This window comes from Peromyscus leucopus, chromosome 4, assembly GCF_004664715.2.
Source record: "Peromyscus leucopus breed LL Stock chromosome 4, UCI_PerLeu_2.1, whole genome shotgun sequence".
Taxonomy (NCBI): domain Eukaryota; kingdom Metazoa; phylum Chordata; class Mammalia; order Rodentia; family Cricetidae; genus Peromyscus; species Peromyscus leucopus.
Genome location: NC_051066.1, coordinates 102,613,680 through 102,636,688, shown reverse-complemented (window position 1 = coordinate 102,636,688; position 23,009 = coordinate 102,613,680). Strand labels below are relative to the sequence as shown.

The 23,009-nt window shown below is 44.6% G+C and overlaps 1 protein-coding gene across 1 annotated transcript in view; it reads right to left on the bottom strand.

Moving 5' to 3' along the window:
- Window positions 1-23,009, bottom strand: part of Slc27a2 (solute carrier family 27 member 2) — a 40,391-nt gene that overhangs the window by 9,387 nt on the left and 7,995 nt on the right. Inside the window, exons 2-7 of the mRNA XM_028892723.2 lie at window positions 18,993-19,202; window positions 15,325-15,483; window positions 13,280-13,404; window positions 5,041-5,235; window positions 1,562-1,652; window positions 478-676 (exon numbers count right to left, since the gene is read on the bottom strand). Of these exons, the coding sequence (XP_028748556.1) occupies window positions 478-676; window positions 1,562-1,652; window positions 5,041-5,235; window positions 13,280-13,404; window positions 15,325-15,483; window positions 18,993-19,202 (979 nt within the window). The remainder of the gene's footprint in view (window positions 1-477; window positions 677-1,561; window positions 1,653-5,040; window positions 5,236-13,279; window positions 13,405-15,324; window positions 15,484-18,992; window positions 19,203-23,009) is intronic.

Genomic DNA, 23,009 nt, shown 5'->3' with positions numbered 1-23,009 from the left:
CCAAACATCCTTACGCTAGCCTGGGGATTTTGTGGGAAACCATTTGGCTGGAGACAGAGGACAAAAGGGAAGGGAGGGAAACAGGCACTGAACTTCACACCTTTTCAACCAGGTCAGCTTCACGTCAATGTTTTCATCTGAAAGCTGAAAGCTGTCTGACTAGAAAAAAATCTGCGAAATGTGCAGGACATGCATGCAAGAGCAGCTGCGAAATGTGCAGGACATGCATGCAAGAGCAGCCGGGTGGACTTGGGGCTCCAGAAACACGGAAGGGATGTCCTGCCTTTATGCTTATTTGTGCTGTAGAGAGACACTTTATACTTTACTCCTTATTCTCTGGGAATGTAGGAGACAAAATGGCACACAAGAGGCAGGAAGAACTGAAGCATTGTGGGAGACAGGCGTCTGATTCCAGCTCAGGAATAGGCCAAAGTGTGCATGTATTTCTTTTGAACTCAACAATTCAGAGAAACCCACCGGAATGTATCTCCAACTCTGTCATGAAAATAGACGAAATCATCATGATCAATCATGAGGAGGTCTCCACTGTTGAAATAGAGGTCTCCTTTCTCAAAGACATCTTTGAGTTTTTTCTTTTCTGTCTGAGACTTTCCTCCAGCATAGCCGTTAAATGGTGTAAGTTGTGTGATTTTGCAAACCAAGAGTCCGACCTCACCTAAGACAGAAGAGAGTAAATTGCTATTTATTTTTGTGAAGAGATTAAGCACATTTTATCATCATCCTAAAACTGTTGGCACAAGTTGGTACAGACAAGAAACTGGCCGAAGGAAGTGTCATTTCTTATATCCATATCCATATCCATATCTACCATGCTGTGGTTTAAATGTGACATGTCCCCCATAGGCTCAAGTGTCTGAACTTCCCAAGAGGTAGTGATTATTTGGAAGGCTATGGACCTTATATGAAGCAGAGCCTCACTGTAGGGTTCCATTTCCTGTCTGTGCTCTGCTTTTTCACTGTATATGCAATATGGCCCCCTTATAGTCCTGCCATTCTGCCTTCAACAACATGATGGACTGTGTCTTTTCAACTGTGAGCCAGGACAAGCCCTTTCTCCCCTAAGATGCTTCCTGTAGGGTGTTTGACCACAGCAGTAAGAAAAGGAACATATACAGACCATGTGTGTGTGCATGTATGTCACGGACACATATACCAAACCTTATTCTGCATGATCACCTAGTTGTAATTATCTTATTGTTAATCTTTTACTCAGTAATGATTCCTACACATAACTAGACAAATGCATAGTGGGTAAAAGCATAAACATAAGGTCCACCTAAAGCTTTGCAGCCATAGCAGTCTGGACCTTTCCAAAAAGTACCTTACAAGCAAGGTTCTCAACTAGCTTAAAAGTATAATTATATGTTACAGTAAGCCAGTGCCTTCAATTTATATATATATATTTAGAGTATGTCAATAAAAATCTTTCCCCTACTAAATTTAATAAAATTTACCAGCTGGCAATACTATGTTAGTTCTTAAATGTTGCTTAGTCAAGATAATTTTGTGCACAGTTAATTGCACAAAAAGTCCACAGTACCTTTGGGGACTTTGATGCAATATCCATTTGCGTCACGGACAGGTTCATCCTTCTCCACATCATATTTAATCAGCTCATACCTTACAACTTTCTGCCAAAGTTAAAAAAATAGCATTTGAGTACATCAACTGAGCGTTGTAGATTTTTCTATGCTTACTTTATTACAAAAAGTGCAGAAAGGACACATACCACATATATTTTCATGGGTGGAATTTTGCATCTGTAATTACCACCCAGATACACATATAAAACATTTTCATTATACTGAAGAAGTTGCTCTCTGCCTCCTGTGTAGTCAATCACCATTCTGACTTTTATCACTACCTATTAATTTTAAACCTGATAAGTAAGTGTGGGCATGCATGTCTTATTTTAGTTTCTATGTCTGAGAACATCAGCCCACGTGGCTGCTCTTCTCAGTGGTGGCGCTGTGGATGATGATACCAGAGACAGAGCCCAGACCTAGCACAAGCTATACAAATGCCCCACCTCTGAGCTTCAACTCCAGACCTACTGGAGACCAAGAGCCCATTTTTATTGACATTCAGTTTTCTCTTGTATAAATATACTACACTTTATTCTGTTAATGGATATTTTTAATGGGTTCTTGAATTATTTCTAATTTTGGTCTATATAAATAAAACTTTTAGGATCTTTCTCTTGCATATCTTGTTTTTTTTTTTCTTCCCGAGACAGGGTTTCTCGGTGTAGCTTTGGCACCTTTCCTGGAACTTACTCTGTAGCCCAGGCTGGCCTCAAACTCACAGAGATCTGCGTGCCTCTGCCTCCCTCATGCTGGGACTAAAGGCGTGCGCCACCACCGCCTGATTGTCATGCATATCTTTTGGTGGACAGATTACAAATGGATTTAAAGTCATATCTGATAATGTATTAATATGTTACCATCAGATGGCTAGTATCCTCATCCCCAGGGACACATTATTCATTTTATTCATTATATTTAAGAATCAAAGAAAAAATTATTTCAGGCATGACTATAAAGTTATTAGAAGGCTATCATAGCCAGGAGTGGTGGAACATACCTGTAATCCCAGCTACACGGGGTGTGTGTGTGTGTGTGTGTGTGTGTGTGTGTGTGTGTGTGTTGAAGCAGGGGGATCACAAGTTGGAGCTAGTATGGGAAACTTAGTAAGAGTTTATCCTAAAATACAGGTGTTTTTTTTTTTTTTTTTTTTTTTTTTTTTTTGTTTTTTCGAGACAGGGTTTCTCTGTGTAGCTTTGCGCCTTTCCTGGAACTCACTTGGTAGCCCAGGCTGGCCTCGAACTCACAGAGATCCGCCTGGCTCTGCCTCCCAAGTGCTGGGATTAAAGGCGTGCGCCACCACCACCTGGCCTAAAATACAGGTTTTTAAAAGGTCTGGGTCGTGGCTTAGCAGTAAATGCTTGTTTAGCATGTGCAAGGCCTTGGGTTCAATCCCTGTACTACAAAACTGAAACCACATTTAGAGCACCAACAGCCCAACTCTACATTAACACACAGTTTGACAGTTAAGAATGTATACCATCATAATACTAAGCATATTATTTTCCCCACTCAAGGAAATCAGCAAGTACAACAGTGTCCAAATATAACTGCCCGCCATGTTTACTGTGCCAGCTCAAATTCAACTCCATTAAACCCAAGTGGTGCTGGGCGTGGTAGCACACGCCTTTAATCCCAGTACTCTGGAGGCAGAGGCTGGTTGGTCTCTGAGTTCAAGGCCAGACTGGGCTACAAAGAAACCCTGTCTCAAAAAAGCAAAACAAAACAAAACAACTCAAAATCCCCAAGTGGCATTTTTGGACAATAAATGTACACTGATTTAATTTATAAGAATGTCAAAAATTTTGTGGTTGTAATTAATGCTTCTTTCCACATTAGCTGCTGGGACACCTTAATACTTTTTAAAAGTTCTTTTTCTTTTTAAAGGTGTTTGTTTAGTACAGAAAAACTGACAATAAAAATCTGACAACCAACGGGTGAGAAAGTAAAGAACTAGTAGTGTATCTGCGCATATGTAAGTGGAAGTTTGTAGGAGACAAATTTCCATTAAAGTCCTCTCTCTGAGGTCAATAGGAGCAACACTGCCAGCTTGCTAGTGTTTAGCCTTGATCTCCACGGCTGGGCTAGTTCACGCTGGCCTGACACTAACGTCCCAGCCTGTAGAAGTGTGGCTCGGTAGGATTGTTCACGGTGGTGGAAATACCTGCTCTGCTCAGGATAGTGTCACTGACATGTGCCCCCTGAGCACCTGCAAGGCAGCGGTTACTGTGAATGATGGGCTGAATTCAAACTTTTGCTTTATTGACATTTAAATATTTACACTTGGCTAGAGGCTACCACACTGGACAGCACAGGTCTAGAGGTCAGGGAGTGAGCTGTCCAGTGTGGGCTTGGTGCCGTCACTGGAGAGGGTCCTTGGACTTGGGAATGCCTTGTGCTCCCACCAGAGTATAAGAAATGGAAGGCTTAATGCCCAAGGTTATTACACAACAGGGATTTTACATAAATAACTTGGCAAGTCTTTCCCCTTATTGACACCGAATTTGGGCTAGCCCGTGGGCTCAATCTTTTCTTTTTATCTCTGTTTTAAGATGTTGAAACTGAGGCCTAAGAAATGTAAGTAACTTCCTGGGGCTACTCAGCTAGCATGGGGTGGGAAACTGAGGTCTAAGGACTGTAAGTAACTTCCTGGGGCCCCTCAGCTAGGACACAGTGGGCACTGGAGTCTGCCCTTCAGAGCCACAGCACTGAGCATATGGACTATTCCCTTGGTCAATCCCTGGGGACAAAGGCTGTCTCAGAGCTCCTGGCTGTTTCCCTGATAGAGGCACGATGACGGCGATCACTGTACAGGTCACTGGAGCTCCGGTCAGTATCCATGGGTCATCCTTAGAATGACTGACTGGCCACCAAGAAAACAGACCTGCAGGGTCCCCAGGCAACAAAACACTGGAGAGAGGGAAGAGAAGACACGTCTTTCTGGTGGACCCACGAGGAGAACATACATGTCAATCAGAACATCCCACTTCTCTGGAAGGTCCTGGCTGCTGGTCTTAACCCTGCACAGCTTTTAAAAGCACCAAGGGCCTTATCTCAGAACAAATGACTCCAAAGCCAGGAGGTTGGGAACCTATACCCGTATACATAAAGAACTCCCCATGTGATTTTTATGCACCCCTCAATTAAAGGGAAACACTGCATTTCACGGAAATGTGACACTGCATTTACGGAAAGGTGACCCACAAGGTTTTTTTCCCCTCATGTACAAGTGTGAATGAAGGGAGGGTGATTTCATACAGGTTTCAAATGTTGAAAGTAATGAGTTGCTATGATTATGAGATGATCTCAAAAAGGTCATCATCATAGACAATGGGCAAGTTTCTCTTGGTAGTTCTGATGTTACTTTGTGGTACAGCTTTAAAGGTCTGTATTCTGAAAGTCAGCTATGCTGCGCTAATTTTTCAGTGTACTTAACTCTTTGGAGGTAGTTGGCTCTTCCGACAGCACCGATTTTTCTTGGGTAATTCATAAATCCAATATTGCCTTCAGTGGAAGCGTAGAACTCGTACACATGGATGTCCCCAAATCTCTTGATAAACTCTTTCCACACGTCTCCCCGTAAGCCATTTCCCAGTGCTATTTTCACTTTGTGGTCACGGTCATTTGGTTTCTGTGGTAACGGGAGAGGAAGTAGACAGAACATTAACATTTTGAGAGCTTGGATTTCTGCACTCACTGTATTCAGATTCTATGTATTCAATTTATGCCGGTAGTTGCCCTGATTTTATTTCACTTTTGTGTCATTACAAATTCATCCTAGTCTATCGCTCACAGACACACACCCCTCTTTCTGCAACACAATCTCCATAGTCCGACAGGTGGAATGCTGATTTAGTAATTAAAAAAAGGATATTTTCCCACTTTGATTTGAGGCAAGATGAAACAACCAGATGAACCAGGTAATGCCAACATCTAATTCGTATCCAGTGTAAAATGTCAATCGTTTTCTTATGGGGCTGGTGAGTGCCAGTGAATTTCCAGAAGGAACGTGCTCATGGGAAACTGTCAGAAATGAACACATCCTGGTACTGGGTGTTTCGGTTGGTAAAGCAATAGCTTTTATGTGGCAATGAGGAAAACTGGGAACCCAACTGAGATGGGGCAGGGTGGGGGGTATTTCCCATAAACCACTGAAGATCAACAATGTTAGAAACTAGAGAGGAGTCTGGACCACGTTTACCAGGTATGGCTAAGGTTACAAGACCTGTTGCCGTTAAACCAATGGAATGAACTGTCTGGAAAGGATGAGAAGTGTAAGAGAAGGAGTAAGCCAACTTCTAGCTGCTCAGGCGGCCCAAGAGGAAGAAGCTTTGTCATGAATGAAAATCAGAAAGGAAACTTTGCTCTGTGTAAGGACTCACTCTGCTGTTCAACCTGAAGCAATCCAACTACCTCAGCATCTTTCATTACCTCCTAGGCTGAGAAGGGACTTTGGAATATAGCCTGGGGGTGAGGGTGGGGAGGGGGAGGGAGGGAGGAAGAGGGAGGGAGGGAGGCAGGAGACTGCTGGTCTCCTCTCAGGGGGAAGGACTGCAGCAATTGGAAGCAGACTAAAATAAACTTTGAATCGGTTCCATGGAGAAGGAGCTAGAACCTCAGGAAGCTGCAAGTTTGGATTTGATTTTTAAGCAGCTTGATTGGTGAGGCCCACTGTGGTTTTCTAGCTAGAGAGGTAGACGGAGATTGTCACGGAAGGAAATGGTCCCTTGAGTGGACTTTCTGAGGACAATGTATGGAGAGTGGCCAGAGTCCTTAAGTCAAAGTTGGTTGAGGGGGTTTGAACCTGTGTAAGTCCTGGGTGTTCTGCCTGCTTAGGAATATGCTCTCTTCATCAGCTCCACAGGCCCCAGGGCACTGTGTTCTCTTTCACAATTACCCAGGACCTGCCAGGAGGTAGAGAGTGTGTCCGTTTGCCAGGGCCAGTTCTGGCTTATATTGGCTGCTGTCCTGGAATGCCAATTACTAATCCCTCTCTAGAGTTGCCATTAATGATAGGGTTTTCCTGCCCATACAGTGTTATTCTCCTCAGAAAGGATGGGCAGATTTCCAGAGTTCTCTTTCTGCTCCCTTTCATGGGAACTCTGAGACTAAACCATTCCATATTTGGAAAATACGTATTTTCACTTAAGAACCACCTGATCATGGTACTCACCAGTTCCCAAGCCGGTTAGACAGCAGAGAGGCCTTCCCATGTGAAAATTCAGGAACTCACACGTTCCACGTGCTGCCCATACTCCGTTCTCCACCCACACACTTTGTTCACTTCTGTTGTCAAATAGCCCATCTCTCTTTTGTTAGATGCTCCCTCCTTGGAGACCAAACATACCTCTGAATCCTCCACAGGGCTTGGGCCTGTGTTTTGCATACAGTATAATCTCTGTGGTTAAACAAGTAACCTGCACCCGGGAATGCTCAGCAGCTCCTGGCTGGGGCATCCGTACAAAGGCAGAGGGGTGAAGGGTGCAGGTGTCTGGGTATGTGGGCAGCTGGCCAGCCACACAGGTGCAGCAGGACACCTGTGGGTGGCAGGGAGCTGGATTTACAATCATAATACCATGGGCTCAGTTTTCACCGTACAGTCCAGGGATCTCGTTACACCAGGAGAAGGGACTGGACTTTGAAGGCTAGAAACGTTTCTGGTCACATATGAGGTCCGGGAACTTCTAAGAAGCCCCAAATTTTTTACGTTGTTGTTGTACTAGGTTGTGTGACTCACGCTCTTCCTCCCCACCGGGGACGTGGTACTTCTTTACTCACCTAAGCAACTTTCCTAAGGAATTGACTTGTGGGACATTTCTCTATTTTGTCTTCTACATGAGAGCTGAGCTGAGACAGGCAAACACACCTGGGGCCTAGGTTCCCACTGGGATTTAGTGACTAAAAAGGTTAAAGGTCAGGGTGTCCTGGGAGGAATACAGAGACCCAGAGAATTAAAGTACTCAGACGCTGGTCACTGAGGGCTTGTCTGTGTGTCAGCATTGGGCCTGTGTTGTCTTACTTCAGTTTCGAAAGCCCACCAGACAAGACAGATAGTGAGGTATTTGTCTCAGGTTTCAACCGAGGAAACAGAGCCTTGGAAAGCTTATAGTGAAGAGCCCAGGGTTACACAGACAGCAAAGGATTTTCTCCGAGAATCTAACACACATCTATTTGGCTCCAGACAGCACTTTTCAGAGGCAGGAGGATCAGAAGTTCGAGGTCATCCTCAGGCCGCTTAGAGAGTTTGAGGCCAGAAGCCAACCTGGGATACATGAGGCCCTGTCTTAAAAAAAAAAAAAAAAAAGGAAGGAAGAAAGCGAAGAATAAAGTGAGAAAAGAGAGAGAAGAGTGTACAGTATAAAAATCAATTTGTCCTGAAGGGGCTTTTGAATGAAGCATACTGTTCTCATTCTGTTTCTCCGTCCCAATCCTTTGTCCATAGCTTGCTGCTCCGAGACCGACACTCCTCTTAGTGTTTTTTCTTATCCCACCTTTCTAACTTTAATGTTTACATTTCTAACTCTTGATTCATCAAATTTTACTCCTAAGTAGTTTGGATTACAGGCCTGTGAAACAAGGCCCAGTTTGAAAATATTCTTCTTGTAAAACAGATCGACAATACAGCTGGGTATAGAATTCTAGGCGGACAGTAACCTTCGCTTGGAACTCCAAAGGCGTCACACTGTTGTCTTCTTGCAGTGCAGGGTGCTGTCGGAATCCAACTGTTCTTAGAGAATGAACCTCCCTCCACTTAAATTTCATCATGTTACCTGCTTCTTAGGTTTTACCTTTCTTGGGCCTACTACATTAGTCCCCTCCATCTTTCAAATTGATGTTCATGTAGTTCAAGGTTGTAATCTCTCTTAGCTCTAAAAAAATATCTAATTTATTTGATGTGTGTGAGTGTTTTGCCTGCATGTATGTCTGTGCACCTTGTGTGTGTCTGGTGGAGGAGGAGGCGGCCAGAAGATGACAGAACCCCTAGAACTAGAGTTATGGATGGTTGTGATCCACCATGTGGACACTGGGAATCAAACTCTGCTCCAAATGGTCTTAACTGCTGAACTCTGTCCAGCCTTCTCTTAGTTTTTTTTTTTAGATCATGCAGCTGTGTGCTTTCCCCCTCGGCTCCCTTGTTTTTGTGTGACTTCCAAAAGGTGAAAGGTCATCATTGTCTTCAAATATTCCCGAATCCATGTTCTTCACATCTACTGTGTAGTTGCACACAGGGAGGCTCTAACCTGCCTGCTTTGTGCAAGAGGCCTTTCTCCCTCCCATGAACTCTCCTTACGGCCGCTCCCAACCCATCTCCCACCTCAGCCTTCCGTGTGAGGATCTTTAGTCACGATCTGTCAGGTTCACATTTAAGACACAGCACAGTGAAGCCTCTGCCTCCTGGGTGACAGGCTCAGCTCACCTGCAGAGCTGTTTGCAGATTCTCCGTCCAGATAAGGAGGAGCCGCCTTTCTGGCAGAGCATCGGGAGAACCTCCGCACTCCCATCACCGCTCATTGCCTCTGGCAAACCTTCCTGATTCTCCTCTCTTCCTTCTTCCTCCTGCTTTGCCCCAGTTTACTCTGCTCCCTGTGCTGGCACACACCACTCTGGCCTGTTTCTGCCAGAATTCAGGGGATTCAGAAATGAAGAGACCTGAGAGGCCATCTCACGCTCAGAGCAAGGGAAGACATCTCTAGGGAGGTAAGCGAGTCGCTCCAGCTCCACCAGGGCTCCGCTTGTCTTACCTCCCCTTCCAAACATCGTGACTTTTACTTGTGCCTCCTGGAACTCTTCTGGATCCAGCCCTCCCTTCTCTCTCTCTCTCTCTCTCTCTCTCTCTCTCTCTCTCTCTCTCTCTCTCTCTCTCTCCTTGGTCACACCCCCAGCGGATACACAAAATCTCACTGAGAACCCTTTGCCATCACTTAGTTCCCAGCTATTGGACCGAAACGCTTTACCAACATCTTGCATTAATGTATACTTTCTCCTAAAGGAGGGGCTGGAGGGATAGGCTCTGCCTCAGGGAGCCATGGCTGTTCTTGCAGAGGACCTAGGTTTTGTTCCCAGCATCCATATGATGGCTCACAACCATCTGTAACTCCAGCTCCAGGGGATCCAACTTCCCCTTCTGACCTCTGCCAGCATCAGGTACACATGCGACACACAGACATACATGCAGGCAAAACACCCATACACATTAAATAAATAAACCTAAAAAGGGAAATTAAACATTTTTTTTTTTCCTTAAAAGACACTGCTTTTGCCAGGCGGTGGTGGCGCACGCCTTTAATCCCAGCACTCGGGAGGCAGAGGCAGGCGGATCTCTGTGAGTTCGAGGCCAGCCTGGGCTACCAAGTGAGTCCCAGGAAAGGCGCAAAGCTACACAGAGAAACCCTGTCTCGGGAAAAAAAAAAAAAAAAAAAAGACACTGCTTTTAGGCAACTACATGAACCACATAGGAGTGTGGACCGACCTCACACTGGACACGTGAAGCAGAGTGATCTTTCCTTATAAAGGAACGCTCTGCAGGGTGAGATCCAGCTGTTACAAGGGGAAACGGGCAGGACAGCTACAGAAGATTCAACGACACAACCTTAAAACCACTTCAGTCAATAGCTTTGCTATCCTGTGCCTCATTAAAACCCAGATGAGAGAGACTGAATAAAGTGATAAGAGAAGAAGGTCTCATTTCTTCCATGGACAAGGTTCAGACACCATGTCATTGATTCACTCAGAGACTGTGTAAGGATCAGCATGCAGATAGTAGCAGGCACAGAACGCAGGGACAACGGTAGCAATGGCTGTCACCTCTTACACACTTACTAGACACAGAGACTTAGCAATGCTTTGTGTCCACAAGCTCATTTTGTATTTAGACTCTACTTAAGGAAAAATAGCATCATGCCAGTGTTGGTTGCTGGGAAGCTGACATTTCGAAAGGTTGATTATGCTGCTCAAATGGCGGAGTCAGGGAACAGCCTGTAGACTCTGGGGTCCTTGCTCTGATCGGGTATTTTCCTGGGAGTCAAATCTGAGCCAGTGACCTGAAGAACTGTTCCTGGGGTCTTACTCTTCCATGTCCTCTGCTCTACCAGAAAAGCCACTGAACATGGCTAAGTTCACAGCCATAGCAGGCTCCACTCTCCAGTGCTGGCCCTAGGACAGCCATGCTTGATAAGCCATGCTGAGGGGAGCCATTTGGTTTGCCTGATTAGGTCTCGGGCTGTTGGTGGCATCAACCTCTCTAGGGACAGCCTATTCTTCTCAATGGCTCTGAGGGTGAGGCAGTCCTGGTTACACTGATCCTGAGTTCTTGTTTGAGGAGTTCTTTCAAGTCTATCTTTTAATTATTATTATTATTATTTTTTTTACTCAGGCCTCTTCTATATTTTGTTTTTTTATTTTATTTTATTTTATTTTATTTTATTTTATTTGAGACTATGTTTCTCAATGTGTAGAAATCACTCACTGTCAGAAAATTCTTTCTGAGTGCAAGGCCAAATTTCAATTCCTAATTATTTTTTTTTTGTATGTGTGGTGTATTCCCAAGTAAGCACAGGTGTCAAGACCCTTTAAAAACTTCTCCCTAGGTGTATAGAATCTGGGTCATCTAGAATGACCCATGATTCATAAAATTTCTTCACCAAAGGCTTTTTGAAGTAACTTGGTTCGTTCCTTAGACTTCTTACAAGGAGTCTGCAGACAGGGAACACTCAGGGGAAACCCACAGCATCCAGACCCAGTCCAAGAGAAGAGTCTATACACAGATTATACCTCACAGCACACAGTGTTTTGAAAGTGTAAAACCCATCACTGTTTCCCAGCATTTGTGGTAACATTAAGAAAAAAGAAGAAAGATCCAAGTGTGTATAAGTTTATCTCTGAAGAGCATAAACATGACACACAAGCATGTCTATTTTCCCTAGTTCAAAGGAGATCTTTTAAAATAAATAGAACACAGTCCCCTAGGAGACTTCTAATTGATAAGGCGAATGCCTTTACAGCAGAGAATTGCCAAGTAGAAAGACTCCGGACCTATTTCTGGGTTATAATAGATGGATCTGGGTTATAATAGATGGATATGTAATCATGAGGACCAGATGAAGTACTAATGTAGAAAATGCTGTTAGGGAAAAGGTCCTGATTTATCCCATAGATAATTATGACCTTTATGCATCTGCTGAACTTTCAAGAAATTACAAGTATGCTAAGCCTGAACATTTTGGAAGAAAAAAAAATTACTCCCTCAAGTAAACATTTTTTTTTTTTCCAGAACAAGAACTTAGGGGTTCAGTCAGCAAAATGTGTTGGTGCCTGGGATGCTGGTTTCTAATCTCGATGCCGCCGAGGACCAGTGAATGAGGCCTTCGCATGGAGTTCTACCAGTGGGGTAGGCAGACAGATAGCAACCTCAACCTGGAGGGTGCAATTTGGGATAAGTGCCAGGAGATGTCGAGACAGGACAGAGCATCAGGAAGGCAAGCTGGATTGTTGGTAGGAGAGACTCCCTGTGAACTGGCATCTGAGCAGAGGTTGAGTGATCTGAGGAGAGGAAGCCTGACTGGGGAGGGGGAGGGGAAAGGGGAGGGAGGAAGGGGGAGGGTCTTTTTCTTCTTTCTTTGCCACACAGCACCGGATATATAAGTTGAATGTAACAGATGCTTAACCAATAGTGATTAACCAACTCAGTGGTCGTTTGAGCTTGGCTTTTTGTTGATTGAATAGCTCAAAGGGATTAAAATCTGGTGGATGCTCCGTACTATTTAGTCAAGTGGTTCTCAACAAGGATCAAACTTGCCTGCTTGGGAGACATTTGGCAGTATCTACAGACATCGTAATTATCATGGACCAGCAGAAGGGGAGGCCACTACTGATATCTTGAGAATGAAGGCCGGAGAAGCCACTAAACGTCCTGTATGGCATAGAATAGGTTCACACAGCCAAAGCTTAGCAGGCCCCAAACAACAGCAGTGGTACTGTTGAGAAACCCTGATCAGGTCCCAAGGACCTACCAGGGACCACACAGGGGGAGTTCTTGTGAACAATCTTGTCAAAGTATCTGGATAGCTCCAAGCAGGGTGGACTTAAGACCCTTGGAGTTTCTGTGAAACAGATGTGATTTGCTTGTTTCAAAGCTGGGGGTAGATTTATTCATTAAACAGCATCAAGTAAATGTTTTTCTGAACAACTGGGGTGAAAGGGAGGGTAAGGGAGGCCAAGGAGACAAAACTATTACAAAGTTATAGAGCCCAGGGAAGGCAGGAGGCAAGACACACATGTACAACATAGAGGCAGAAACATAGATAGATCTATCCATCCACAGATGGATGACTTTTGCTGGAGTGACTCAAATAGGTTAACATATGACCTATTACTTAAGGTGGGGTTGACAGCGGCTTGTCACATGCAGAAAGAAAAGAGGAGGACCTGGGAAGGGGAAGGTGTGAAAACATGTAACAGGACAGAGAACAAAAACTGCAATAAGATTAACAGTCACTGTTCCCCCATCAAGGTCTTTCTAGATGGTAAGGGTGCTCGCAGCATGTGATTGTAACAGACAGACTGCCGTCTGAACTCAGAACTGAGACAGATGAGTCAGCAGAAGCCTGGCACAGTCCCAGGAAACTCTGAACGTCTTATTGATCGTGAAAAGACACGAAAACCACGGGGAGTGTTACCGAGGGTGTGTTGCACAGGTACCGGAGCAGTTCACCGATGTACTGGATGGCAGTGGCATTGTATTTCCTGCAGTCGTCCCAGAACTGGCTGGCCGAAAATTTGCTCCGCAGAGCAAGAGTAGCCCCTATTAAAAAAAGCACAGACAACATCAGGGAAGGAGCACAGAGAAATCTCTCCGATTAGAAAACTTAGAAAGGAATGAAACCGAACACGTGTGGAGTGCCTCTTACACTGAGTGCAAAGCATCACGGAGACCTGTTTTCACCGATGTGGGCCTCCGATCTGGGGAGAGGATACATGGGAAATCATCCTAATACTATCCAGGGGCCCAAATGAGGCTTATGAGACGGAGGAGAGGAAGAGGGATCCTAGGAGGGGAGGGGGGAAGGGAGAAAGAGAGGGAGAGAGAGAGAGAGACAGAGAGACAAAGACAGAGAGACAGAGAGTGAGCTACCACCAGAGCCCATGACCATATTACCTTGTGTGGCAAGGCATGTGATCATGTGACGAAGCTAAGGGTCTGGAGGTGGGAAGATTTTCCCAGACTATCTCTTTACCCAATTGTAAGGGTATCTAAAGAGGAGGAAAAGTAAAGGGGGGAGTTGGAGGGTAAGACTTGAAGATGAAAGAAGGGACCATGAGCCAAGGCATTCAGGCAGCCTCTAAAAGTGGAGAAGACCAGGACACAGATCTTCAGCATGCGGAGAGAGTGCAACCCAGCCGGAGACAGCTGGTTTTCGGGCTTCTGACTTCCAGAACAACGAGAAAACAAATCTGCATTGCTGGAAGCCATTGAGCTTCTGGCGATTTGTTACAGCAGCAACAGGAAGCCCATACCCACTTTTCATGTTACTCGCTTATTTTCTCTCCTAAACACACCGATGACTAGTGTCAAGAAGAGACTTTTAAAAATGTTTTTTTCTCCTTTTGCTTGTGTCTGTGGTGCTGAAAGTACTTGTTTGTCTATTCCGGTGCCCCCCAACCACTCTGCCCTTGAAGATCCAGTAGTATGCCCATGCCCAGCCATGCTTTGCTCCTGAGGGGCAAGGCTGACACCATGCAAAGCACCTCAGAGCTGATGAGTCAGTAGATGAAGGAAAGAAATAGATGCTTGGACCATGAGTTTTAGTTCAAGCTGCTATAAAAGGTAACCAAAGCCAGGCTAGCTTACACTAGAAGTAATAATTTCTCCCAGTTTTGGAGGCCGTGAGGTTCAAAAGCAAGGCATCAGCAAACCAGTGTTTGGCAAAGGTACTCTTTTTGGTCTGGGAATGGCCATCACCTCTTCATGTCCTCTTAAGGGGGAGGGCAGAGCCAGCGAGGAGACTCTCTACTCTACCTGCTTATCAGGGCACCAATCCAATGTTCAAAAGCTCCACATACACAACCTAACGCTTCCAAAGGCCTTGCCTTTAACACTATGCCACCAGGGCTCAGAATTTCAAACTTCTGGCCTATTATAGACACACGAATGTATATGTATATACATAATTATATGTACTATATATTTTATCTCAAATAAATGTGTCTATTTTTAAGGCTTATTTAAAATGTCACATGGGAGAAGAGGGGGATATGGGACCGAACCTTTATGGGTAAAAGCAACACAAATGCTCCTGAAGGGACACACGATGCCGACTCCTATTTGGACAGTGATGTTTGAGAGGGACAGAGGAGCTGATGGCAGGCCAGCTACTCTGCCTAAGGCCAGGAAGCTGTGGAAGTAAGGACGAATAAAGAATAAGGACAACGGACAGAGAAGTGTCGATACTGCCGGAGAGTGACGCACCTGTTTCTGAAGGTGGAGAATTATTTACAGACACTAAGAAAAGGAATTTCTCCCTAGATATATTGAACAGTTAAGGCACGGGAAAACCGAAATGATTGCAGATGTTTGCTCGTGAACCATAGGGCCTTGTAATCAATGCTGGAGTAAAGACTGTCTCTGGTAGACAAGAAAGTAGCCAGATGTGCTTTTCCTCATGAGCAGATGTGACTGGCTGTGTGTCAACTCCTGATGCCTGGTGAGAGAAACAGAGCTTACCAGTCACGATGCACCCGTGGAGGCCAATCATGAGTGCCGCACTGTGGTACAGGGGCATGGTGGTGTAGACAATATCGTGGGCCTTAATCCCACTCGCCAGCGCAAGGCCAGTTCCATACCACAGGCGATGGTGATTGATGGTTGCAGCTTTTGGGAGACCTTTGCAAACACATAAGAGAAGGCATCAGTGAGTCAGGTTGGCCTTTTATAGTGTGGGAGGGAGAGCTGGTGTATAAAGTTCCTTCTCGTCATGCTGGAAGAATTGCTTGAAGGTGGGGTGTGTGTGTGGGGGGGTGAGTAGTCAGACCATGGGTGTGTATGTTTTTTAATTCCTCAAAAACACCAGAGAGTAAATATTTTAGGTCTTGTGGGGTCATACGGTCATTGCTGTGCTGACTCATATCTGCTAGTGTGCTGAGAGCAGCTGTACACAGACATAAAGGCTTAATGGCGGCCCTGTTCTGAGAACGCGCGGAGGCTGTATGTGGTTCTCAAGGCATAGTTTGCTCAGTCCCAACTCAGGCAGATGATGTAGTAGTCCTTGGAAGAGAATGGATTCCTGCCTTGGGCTCACTATTTTGTAAGGCATTTTCAACAATTTCGGTTTAAGAGATAAATCGAACTATATTGCCCAACCTACAGATGAGGAAGTTAAGTTTTAGAGACACAATAGTGCAGACCACTAATCCCTTCCTTTGTAATGAATATATATATATATTTGCCAATTTCATTCCAAATACGAATATAGTGCAGTTTTACTTTCTTGGAAGATCTCCACACTTGTAGATTTCCCTCACGTTTCCAACCATTTATTTCTTCTCCCAGTTGCCTCGTGTCTCTTATATGAGAAAGCTATGACTTGTTTATATAATTTTGCTATTTCAAGTGATGCCACCATGAGTTACCTTGTTCACATGGCAATTGACACTATAAATGATGCCACAGGCCAGACCCACGTCTTTGTGATCTGAGTACACAAAGAGCACCCAGCCAGTTCTAAGGGGGATCCCCACTCACTCCCTGGCCTGTAAAACATGAGGCTGTTTCCTCACAGCCTTGCCAAGGGACTCTCAAACACTGGGCTTTTCGCCAATCTGAGAAGTGTCAACGGTTTCTAGTGGAGTGTTAGCATGTGTTAAACTGAGTGCACTTGCACTTTCTTCATAATAATTTGCACAGTTAAGGAAGGCTTTCTTTTCAGAGTTCATTGCTTCCCTGGAAGACTTAGTGGTGAGGAGGAGTCACTGCTCAGGGGCTGAGCTGGAGCTTAAGACCCAAGGAGACAACTCTGCTCCGTGGCCAGGCAGGCAGGTCCCTGAGGACTGAGTACTTAGCCAGGCATTGCCCAGGGAACAGTCTGTTCTATGGGCAGTAAGCCACCTGTCACTGAAAACACATCCAAATCCATCTCCTTTGTCAGCATCCCAGGGCACTGATAACGCCCCACTCTAAACTAACTTTGAGAAACAGAAGAAACTCCTGCAGCTTCCATGATGAGATTTTTAATTCATTCCCCCCTTTTTATTTTCTTCATTTTATTTTCTTCCTTTTTTCCTCTTGAATGTTTTTTTTTCTTTTTCTGGAGCTGAGGACCGAACCCAGGGCCTTGCGCTTGCTAGGCAAGCGCTCTACCACTGAGCTAAATCCCCAACGCAAATAAATATCAATTATTTGATATTCTTTTTTTTCTTTTTCTTTCTTTCTTTCTTTTTTCTTTTTTTTCTTTGGTTTTTCGAGATTTGCTCCTGTCCTGGAACTCTCTCTGTAGACCAGGCTGGCCTTGAACTCACAGAGATCCACCTGGCTCTGCCTCCTGAGTGATGGGATTAAAGGTGTGCGCCACCACCATCTGGCTTTCCTTCGAATGTTGTTTTATTGGGGGTGGGGTGGTTCAGGGGCAGAGGTCAGATGTGAAGGGTCAGGGAATGAATGGGATCAAGATACATGATGTGAAAACTACATAGAATAAATAAAAAAATAAATAAATAGAAGAAACCATCAACAAATCAATTGTATTTACCACAGAAAAGAATCATTTAAATAGCAAAATTCAGAGTTGCATTTAAAAAAAGACTCACCTTCTTGACTTTGAGTACTTTTGGAACTTCCCTAATTTAAGATTTTTATACTAATCAATCAAGAAGAATATTTTGTAACAATTACATAATTTTGTGCTACCGAGTTCCCTGGAGGAATAGGGAAAACCTTTGGTCTCTAAGTGCTTAAATGGACTCATTTAATTGCTTTACACAAGAGTAATATGCAGGTATTTCATCCTTAGGTAAAACAATAAAATAGACATCAGTCTTACTGTTTTCTCATTAGATATCAATGCTGATTTGTGGAATTAATTTTCAGAGTGTCAGAAAACACCCCTAAACAGGAGTTTTCCATTTCCCTGACAAAACACGTATTGTGAAGAAGTTCCATACTCCTCAGTGTTAGGACTGGATTTCCCCATCACTAGGCAGAAGCTCACCTCATCCCAGCTATATCAAGGTCTGTAATCTCGTCTACGCCTTCTATTACTCTTCTGAAATGAAGGTGGGAGTCCTGATGTGAAGGGTTACCTGCATTCCTGTTAAATTGGGGCCTAGCAACTGCAGTCTACAGATGGCTACCGAGGGCCCTGTTGGAGCAAAGGACAGAGATTCCGTGGGCTGGTGTTGAGATAACAGGCGCCACAGAACCTTCAACCTTAACCTTTGATTAATTACAAGGAGCATGTGTACGTGACTCGTAATTTAATTTCCTCACAATAACAACAGTGCTCATTACTGTCAACATGTGGGGCTGGCTTCCTGCCTTCTTTTCTCACATATCCTGGAGACGTCAGCTTACTACACCTTGGTAACACTTTCCCTGTCTTTTGGTAGGCAGCCGCTGAATGTTTATTACATTGTTAGGCCGGGGGTGTTACCATCGTAATTGTATGAGCCTGGAGTTAGCCCACAAGGTGAGTCTTGACACTTGACTTCTTGTCCTGGGAAGTCCTTAATGTCTTTATAAGTTTCTGAGTCTGTGAAATGGGCAGATGCAAGGGCAGGAGGGAGCTGAGTGAGTAATGTCTTCGAGTCCCCCGGAGAATGCTGGTTAGAGTGACATGGGACACTGCTTGTTCCAAGCAGGGGTTCCTGCAATGCTTCTTCAACAGTTCGTAACACGCCAGCGCACAGTGAAGGCTCCCAGTGACACACAGTGTTTTAGGACCTGTGCGAGGCTCACTCTACATCAGTACTGTATGGGAGAAATCAGTCCATCGTCTATGTAAATATCACCCCATAGCTGTCCTCTGGTATGTCCCATTTATATCAATTACATATTACAGACAGACTCTAGATATAAAAGGGTCAAAATACAATAAGCATTAAAAATTTCTAACAGCCCACACAGGATCAAATTGTATCCATCATCTCAACTACTTTTGGAGTTATTGATGAACTGTTTATATGTTTTATAGCAGCTGAGTAGGTGTGCGCAGAGCTGGGGAAAAGCAAATGAGACCATGTGTAATAACATAAGGTCAGTTTTCATGGGGAAAGATCTCAATACCCTGAAGCATTAGTTCTCTGATACGTTTTGCTAGGGAAACAGAATATTTAAAAGGCCAGGTGGGCGGTTAGCTCTTCCAGGACAGGCCTGTGTCTTGGAAATCCTCTCTTATTTACCTGTGGTACCCGAGGTGTAAATGTATACGGCAGGCGTGGCGAAAGTGACTTCGGACCTCCACGACTCCGGAGTAGCTTCTGCCGACACTCCGTCCACTTTGTCCAGTAGTGTGTCCACGCCATTTGTGTTAGAAGTTCTGCTTACGTAAAAGACGGACACTCCATCCTTTTTCAGGGTTGGCAGAACCTCCTCAACAGCTTCTTGTAGTTCTTAAGTTAGTGGGAAACAATCCAAGCAAACTACTTTAGTTGATTAAGCATGTATTGAGTGTCACAAACTTTATGATACTTTGCATCAACCTATGTTTTGCTAAAATGTATGGATACAAGTGATATTTAGTTATGATTTTTTTTTTTTTTTTTTTTTTTTTTTTTTTTTTGAGATTTCTCTGTTGCTTTGTGCTTTCTGAATCACTTGTCCAGCTGCTGACTCACAGAGATCGCCTGCTCTCCTCCGATGCTGATTAAAGTGCCCACACGCCGCTAGTTATGATTTTTTTAAAGACAGTGTCTCACTATGTGTGGTCATGGCTGTCCTGGAACTTGCTATGTAGACCAGGCTGGCCTCAAACTCACAGAGATCCTCCTGCCTCTGCCTTCTCAGTGGTGAGATTAAAGGCATGTGCTACCATGCCTCCCTACTAATGAATTTTAGCATGGAATTTGATGTGTTTGAACACCCCCCCCCCACACACACACTCACACACACACACACACACAAAGCCAATATTTGATAGAATGAAGGTTGAGTCTGTGGTTTCATAAGCCCAGCAAATGATTGGTGGAAGACATCACAAAAATGGGCATTGGAAAAACCAAATAGTAAGTGTGTATCACTAAAATGCCAATACAGTGAAATAGGCATTTCCAGAACATGCCACACATTAAAGGTCGTGATCGTTGTAAAGTCTGTATCAGCCATGCGAGTATACAGGCGCCACAAACAAATCGATCTTTTTCACGGGTCAGGTTAAAAAAAAAAAGTTCTGACTTGATGTGCAACCCTTATTTCACACCTGCTCTTTTGATTTTCTGCCCTTAATCTATGAAATGAAACCTCTTTTAAGCTTACCCATCTTGAGTTGTAAAATAGATTTACTTGCTATTATTTTATGCATATGGGTGTTTTGCTTCCACATAACGTACCGCATGCATACCTGCTGTCTGTAGAGGCTGCACGAGGGTGTTGGGTTCCCTGGACCTGGAGTTGTAAGCCATTGTCTACTGACCAGTCTCCTCGATGTCAAGCTCTCTCTGCCTCCAGTGGTAATTCCCTTCACCATTGCTCACCGTCCAGTGCCACCCACCCATAGCTCTTCACTGGCAGCACACCCCTTATGATGGAGTCAGTTCTCCTCATTGGCATGTCCAAAGTCCCATCCCTGCCAACCTTTCTGATGCCATCTCTGACTGTCTGCCACCTGCCCCTTTTCTCTACTCACACCGATTCCTGTGAAGCCCCTACTAAAAGTGCTCGCATTTAATAACCTTTGCTCAGGCCATTCCGCCTGTGCAGAATGACCTTTCACCCTTAGTCACCCAGAAAATCCCCCATCTTCCTTCAAGACAGCCTAGAGGTAAATCTTTCTGCCACCTCACTTCTCGACAGCTGGCCACTCTCTTCACTGGCTCCCACACCAGTCTGAGCATACTTATCCCAGGATGTTTAGTACACAGTGTGCCAAGATTCAAGTCTAGTCAACCATGAAATCCTCAAGATTAAGGGATCATAACTTATGGCAAAAGGACTGCATCATTGTGGAAGACTAAGGGCAAGCTGAAACTGCTTACTTAAAAGGATTGGCAACTTGGAATACTTTGGGTGGATATGCCTTTACTACAATGGAATGAAATGACTTCTAAATACTAGGGCTCCCTGCAGGTACCTCGTCCATGATACTTCTCTTTGATGGAAGGGGTTAGCTGTTGCCTCTGCCCACTACGATTTATATAGGTGCCACCTTGAGGTTTCAGGGTCTTGCTTTCCTCACTAGACAGAGACGTCTTCCCTCTGCTAAGTTAAGCTATTGATGTGAAGACTGAAATATAAAATTCTGGGTGTAATGTTATCTGTTAGCTATGTAGTTGCTATGACAACCAACTAGGACACATCAACTCAAGTAATTCTGCTTGTCACAATCTGAGTTCCTCTGCCCCGGGAAGCTGAAGTTTGTGTAGGAGTTGCTCTTGGGGGCTGGACCTGCGAGGTGACCAGGGGAAGTAGACTGGATAGAGGGAGAAGTTGAACCCATACAGTCACAGCAGTGGCTTCCCCAGCAGGTCGTCTGGGGAAGGCCTGGAATGGAATTTGGGATTATCTTCACTTAAGGGGTTGGCCCCTGCCTCTGAGCTTTCCAATCAGCCAGTCAGACCGGCTCCCTCACTGAATGCACTCAAACTAGGGGATGTGGTGGTTGACTCTCTTTAGCTGAGGAAGGTGCTCGCTAGGCCTGAAGTGGCCGACAGGTGGCATATCTCAATGTCGCCTATACCTGTCATCTTCAAACAGACAAGCTTTACATTTTTTCATTTGCTTAAAATGTTTTGTAAGGTATACAGTACATTGATTTCACAACAACCCTATGATGTAGGAATACACCAGTAATGCCATTTCTACTAATGAACAGAGACACACAAAATAAAAACAATTACAACCGGGTATCTGGAATTCCAATTTCTTTGCACTTGCCATTGTGGTTTGAGCTTTGACCAAGTGTCTTTGCCTTGTAGAAGAGGTTTTCCTTTTGACTTGCCCTGTGGTGTTAAAGGATGTGGACTTCTGATATGAGTAATAAGGTAATCACTGTGCATCTTGATGGAGAGCATAACTCAAGCTTTATTGAAAGCTTGGGAAGGCTGTGGAGTCGGTCCAGCAACTCCTCTTCAGGCTAGGTTTATATTGTAGAGGGAAACACGCTCACAGAGAGAGCAGTATACACTTGGGTGGTGGGAAATCAAGGGTGGGCGGGAGAGATGAGTGCTTGGTTAAGAGTGCTTGCTGTGTTAGTGTGAAGACTGGGGTGTGGATCTTAGCACCCACACAAAGCCGGGTACAGTCCCACTCATTACTAACCCCAGAGCTTCTGGGAAGGGGTTGGGAGTGGAGACAGGAGGATGCCTCTAGCTTGCTGGCTGCCAGCTAATGAGTTCCAAGTTTAAACTGCCTCAAAGGAGCAAGGCAGAGTGAGAGAGGTGAGCAGCTAACACCACACACCACATACACACACACCCTCCCTGGGAAGGGAGGAGGGACAGAGGGAAGAAGGGAGGGATGGAGGGAGGAAGAGAGAGAGAGAGAGAGAGAGAGAGAGAGAGAGAGAGAGAGAGAGAGAGAGAAAGAAGAAGAAGAAGAAGAAGAAGAAGAAGAAGAGAAGAAGAAGAAGAAGAAGAAGAAGAAGAAGAAGAAGAAGAAGGTCAGGTGATTTCAACATCTTAAGAGAAAAGTTTTAAAACCTCATGGAGGCAGAGGCAGGAGGATCTCTGTGAGTTTGAGGCCAGCCAGGGCTACATAGCAAGACCCCATCTCAAAAAACGAAAAACAACAACAACAAAAAAACCCCCAAAAATAACAAAATTAAGCTGTACTCTAGTTTCCTCCAACTCCCATTTCTTTTGAAGAAAGAAAGAGGAGAATTATCTGACTAAACCTGCCCGTTTCTGGAGAGCAGAAAGAAACGAGGGTGAAGAACCCAATCAGCTTTCCTCACTCTGCGTCAGAGCGCTACAACTAAATCTGAATCTTGACACTAGGAAACAGACATCCACTCGCGTAGCCTGATGCACCCCTAGCTTGGCTGACTTAAGAGGTGATTGATTAAGTTGGTAAAAACATCCCAGGAACGCTTAGAAATAAAGCCACTGAAAGGATGTGGGGACCATGATGTGCCGAAGAGTACGAGGTGGCTGGGCAGGCAGCTCAGGGTGATGACTGAGGCCTTTCGGAAAAACAACAGAAATGTTTCAAAGTGGTGCTAACATAGACCCAGAGGCAGTGTGGGAACAGCTCTTCAAATGCTG